The 5,092-nt window shown below is 40.0% G+C and overlaps 1 protein-coding gene across 1 annotated transcript; it reads right to left on the bottom strand.

Annotated features, from left to right (window-relative positions):
* Positions 1 to 769: 769 nt before the first annotated feature.
* Positions 770 to 2,551, bottom strand: LOC142334733 (lysosomal dipeptide transporter MFSD1-like). Its single transcript, XM_075382999.1, has one exon. The coding sequence runs from the start codon at positions 2,519 to 2,521 to the stop codon at positions 920 to 922; it is 1,602 nt and encodes a 533-aa protein (XP_075239114.1). The 5' UTR covers positions 2,522 to 2,551; the 3' UTR covers positions 770 to 919.
* Positions 2,552 to 5,092: the final 2,541 nt, after the last annotated feature.

Genomic DNA, 5,092 nt, shown 5'->3' on the forward strand with positions numbered 1-5,092 from the left:
AGTCAGTTTAACTTAACTTGCACATAAGAACATAGTAGCTATATGACTACCGTAATGAGAAGTTGAGTTCTAAAGTTCTGCTAGATTTAACGTTTCAAAAGACTCATAGAAGTCTAATCGCAAATAATAGGGTATCTTTAGAGGGTTCTTATGATCATGAATTCGCAAATATTGCAACAGAAATAGAATAAAATTGAACCAAAAGTCTTGAACATTGGAAACTGTATTTCTGACTAACTAATGATAGGTTTAACACGCTTCATTTAAGACTACATGTATAGATTAAACTACTGAATATTGAGATCGGAGAAGACAAACAAGAAATAGGAAAGTTGGCGCATTATTCAAATCGAAATACGACTCCGCTTGTCAACGCCGATCAATTTTTTGTAGATATGATTGTAAAATTGAGAAATTAGAAAAATACAATAACACAACACTCAACATAAACACATTGAACATTATATAACATAATTTGTGTGAATTGGCACATCAGCCGTGATTTTAACATCAGAAAAATTACCTTCTATAAAGACAAAGAAGCACCGATACATTTCATGTAAACATTGATCTTAACATTCCAAACACTTTACAGCTTAATATACAATTTCATATAACATTTCGGTGAAACAAAATCAATAACGAATATCAAATATGTGTATGAAAATAGATAATTTGTGGGAACTGCCCCCCCCCCCCTACCCCTTGCCTCCTTCATCCCCCATGAACACTGATATTACATCTTTGTAGGGTTATATATAAATTGCACCTAATTTACATCTATTAGGCTAAACAATTTTCAATGCAAAAAACACATTGGTTTGTTCACACAGTCAATTAAAAACAAAATTTTGTTCAAGGGGTGGGAAAGGACACAGTACCCATTTGCTCCCCGAGAAACATGAAATGATGAAAGTTTCTATGATACCACGGAACGGCGCGACAGAGAGATAGTTCTAGCTTTGTACATCTCAACCGGCTCCTCAGCGTCAGGAGCAACAAACGAATAGAATCGATGACGTAATGCGGTCGCGTCGCGAGGCTGAGTTAAAACGTCATAGTTGATTTCACCATGTACCGACTCGCTTTGTGATGACGCTTCGGAGTGACTTGCCATTATCTCGGCTCGATCCCGTTCTTCGGCTTCAATTCTTGCCCTGGCCTTGGCTGTAAGATTTAACCCAACACCATAATAGTCATCGACTAGGTACAGTACAACACAGGCAATCAGTGCTATGAACAGGCAGCAAATGAAAAACACTTCTAGCATCAAATAACCACTGGCTTCGACGATGGCGCCACAAATCAACGTTGCCAGAGCCAAGCCAAGGTTCTGAATGCTTTGCATCATGCCATAAGCTGTGCCCAGTTGATTTGAGGGTATAATAAGAGCTGCCATGGGCCATAACGCGCATGCGCAAAGCGAGTAACAAACTCCCATTATAATCATGGCAAGCCAGGGTGTGATCCAGGTGTACGCCAGCAACAAATGAGAAATCAAGGTTCCAATTGTTGATATCAACAAGTACATAACGTTCATTCCTGTTCTATCGACAAGGATTCCACAAATAGGCGAAGCACCGGCTGATATGAAATAAACTATGCTATTCAGCAACGAAGCAGCCGAGTCTGAAAACGCGAATTTACCCATGAAAAAGATTTTCCCAACCGCAATGAAAGGGAATACCGCTGAGTAATACATAACGCAAATGATTGACAGCACCCAAAACGATACGGGAAAGTACCTGACGTCGGTAATCCTAATATTTTCCCCGGTTTCTTCCTTTTTCCGCTTCAAGACCCTTGCCGCCCTCGCATCTAAAATCCACATTGCAACACCACACATGAACGAGAAAATGCAAAGCAGGAACCCAACGTATAGAGCAGCTCCCAGTACTTGGTAGTCTTCGAAACTTTTGAAGGAACTTCTGAAGCTGTTGTAAATCGGGGTCATAATATTCATATTAAGAGTGGATCCTAATCGCGAGAAACTCAGTTGCAACCCAAACACCATGTTCAGCTCTGCGCCTTTGAACCACGAAACACTGTATGCGTTCTGGGCCACTGCAAGGGACTCGCCGCCCAGGCCAAACACAAATCGCCCCGCCTCCATCATCCAGTAATAATCGGGTCCGAACAAGGCGCCGGTTGATACTATGAAATGTCCAACAATACAGAACCCGCTGAAGATTAACGTCCCAGCTCTGAGCCCAAACACGCGATCGATAAGGAATCCTCCGAAGAAACAAAGTACAGTATTTGGCCAAGAATAGAGCGAGTATAGTAATGTATACTGACTAGCTGAGACATGCATGTCTTTTTGAATCTGATCGGCTAAAGCAGCAGGCATGTCGTAGCAGAAGTAGGATCCGAAAGACAGAAAGCAAATGAACGCTAGCACAAAGAACCTGTGCATTCTATTGTGAGGGTTGAACAGCGCCCACGCACCACACCCCGTGGGTTCACTTTGTGAAATTGTGAGCCCAACGGGCTCTACTGTGGAGTCTACACTCCTTTCCATTATCTGAAAAGGGGAAAGAGAAATAACTAAATATTTGTTATGTCTCTAAAGCACCTGATTTGGGCAAAATTTGTGAACCATGCAATTATCTTTTTTTTAAAAACAAAAACGCCGTATGGAAACCTTGCACATGGCAAAAATTTCAATTTTGCATTAGTATACATTTTAAACTTTTTAGCTTCTATTTCTAAAACTACCAATTTTTTGTAACAAAAAATGCAAGCAAAACAACTAAGTATAAAATTGATAGCAATAAGCAGCATATGCGTTTTTTTCGTTCTCTTCAGCCTGCTTCTCTGATCGCTGTTTTGCCGATAAATTGAGTTCCAATCGATAGAAATAATCACATAGCAATAAGAAAGATGCCGCAACTAAAGCCACCCATAAGCAGCAAATGAAAAACACTTCGAGCATTAAATAGCCTTGATTTTCAACCAGCATACCGCAAATGATAGCAGCGACTGCTTGACCAAGGTTCTGTAAGCTCTCCATAATACCATAAGCAGTTGCGAGTCGGTTTTGAGGAATAATGCGCGCTACCATTGCCCATAATGTACTAACCGAAAGGCAGTAACACAAACCCATCAGAATCATACAGATCCAAGGAGGAACCCAAGAAAAAGCTAACAGACAGTGAGAAATTAAAGATCCAGTCAACAGAACGAACAAGAAATTAAGGTTCCGTCCGATTAAGTCTACTACAATGCCAACAATTGGAGACAAGAAGGTTGTAATATATACAATACTTACGGTTAATGACGCTTGATTGTTACCGGTGCCATACTTTGCCATAAAAAACAGTTTTGCTAAAGCAATGAATGAAAATAAAGCAGAATAGTAGCACACACAGATAACAACTAAAAGCCAATACGCTATTGGAAATTTTTTAACCGTCGATATTTGCATTATGGTCTTTCCCCTAAACCGTGTAGCTACAATTTTAGAAGATCTGTAATCGAGGTACCACATAACAATTGCAAATACCAGACAGACAATACAAATTAATAAACCCACAAATAATGTCAAGCCAAGATCCCGCGTTTCACTACTAACTTTTTTACTGAAACCATCGTATATCTGGTTCGAAATAATAAAATTCACAGACGTTCCAAGACGAGAAAGGCACAATTCAATCCCAAAGACCAGGCTCAACTCGGCCTCCTTAAACCAAACAGCCATGAATCCGTACTGCGCAACGCTAAGTAGCTCTCTTCCAATTCCAAAAACAAAGCGTCCGCACAACATTAGCCAGAACTGGACAAAAAAGGCTCCAAGTACTACTAAAAGCTGTCCGATGACACAACAGCCGCTGAAAAGCACGGCAGCTCGGCGAATGCCAAGAATTCGATCAATCAAGAATCCACCAAAAAGACAGAAAATTACATTTGGCCAAGAATAGATTGAATAGAGGAGAGTGTATTGGCTGGTTGAAATTCCCATGTCTGACTGCATCTGATTGGCGAGAGCAGCAGGCATATCATAACAAAAGAAAGAACCAAATGACAGAGAGCAAATGAATAACATGGCGAAATACCGATGCCATTTACAACGAGGATTAAATAAAGGCCAGGCTCCGCACCCAGAAGGCTCACACTCGGGCCTCATTTCAATAGGAAGGGATGCAGAGTCTACAGTGTTCCTCATATTCTGAAATGCAGCAAAATCAAAGCAAGATACAATTACTTTTAAAAGAAAATAGGTAAATTAAGAAATGCCCCTCCCCAACACTGGGTGAATATTGGCTAGTCCCAGCACTACGTCTTCATAAAGCATTTCGTATTGTTTAAAATCTATCAATAAAATGATAAAATCCACAAACAGCTTAGTGGGTGCATATTATTTGCACCCACGGACGCATGTGCACTATTTTTTACATTAAGATTTCCTATGTAATGGCACGTGCTATGTAACTGGGGTGCGCATAACGTATGGTAGGCACAAACGGGAAAAGATCCAAAATTTGTTCTTCAATGCTTATTCCTGATATTTTAATTAAAGCGTTGTTCTGAGCTGTTGAAGAGCTAGCTTCTGGTTGTTCATTGTTATTATGGCTTTTTACCGAAATTTTTGTGGCGAACTTCGACAGCCCCACGCGCAAAGCGCTAGCGTTTTCAGAGCGTATAAAGGACACTTCGCTATTTTTCTCCCTGAGGCTTGCTCCTCTTATTTTTGTCCATGAAGCTTGCTGCTCTTTCAGCCTGAGTTCCAAACGTTGCAAGATCACTGTTGCCGACGGTCGCATCAACCTTGATTGGTTTCCGTGATTTAGATGTATAAGCTTATGTTTTGATGACGACAGATCAAAGAACCGGCATATCGTAAATTCTGTACAACTTCCTTTTTAAACATTTGTGGTACCTTTTTTGCGGTCTAAAAAATCACATACATTTCTTCGAATTGTTTTCTTTCGAAATACAAACAAATCTTTTAAAATCTCCTATATTACTATTCAAAGGAAACTTTTCATACTCTGAGACCCAAAAAATCATTCAGCGTTTTCTTAAATATTTCAATTCTTGCTAACCGAAGCCATTTGTGCTAACCAAAGCCAGTTAAATATTGCAATTCTTG

This window comes from Convolutriloba macropyga, chromosome 1 (genome assembly GCF_964194025.1).
Source record: "Convolutriloba macropyga chromosome 1, txConMacr16.3, whole genome shotgun sequence".
In the NCBI taxonomy this organism is placed as follows: domain Eukaryota; kingdom Metazoa; phylum Xenacoelomorpha; order Acoela; family Convolutidae; genus Convolutriloba; species Convolutriloba macropyga.

Excerpts from the sequence above, each read along its gene's own strand:
- LOC142334733 (XM_075382999.1), bottom strand. The coding sequence starts at position 2,521 with ATGGAAAGGAGTGTAGACTCCACAGTAGAGCCCGTTGGGCTCACAATT.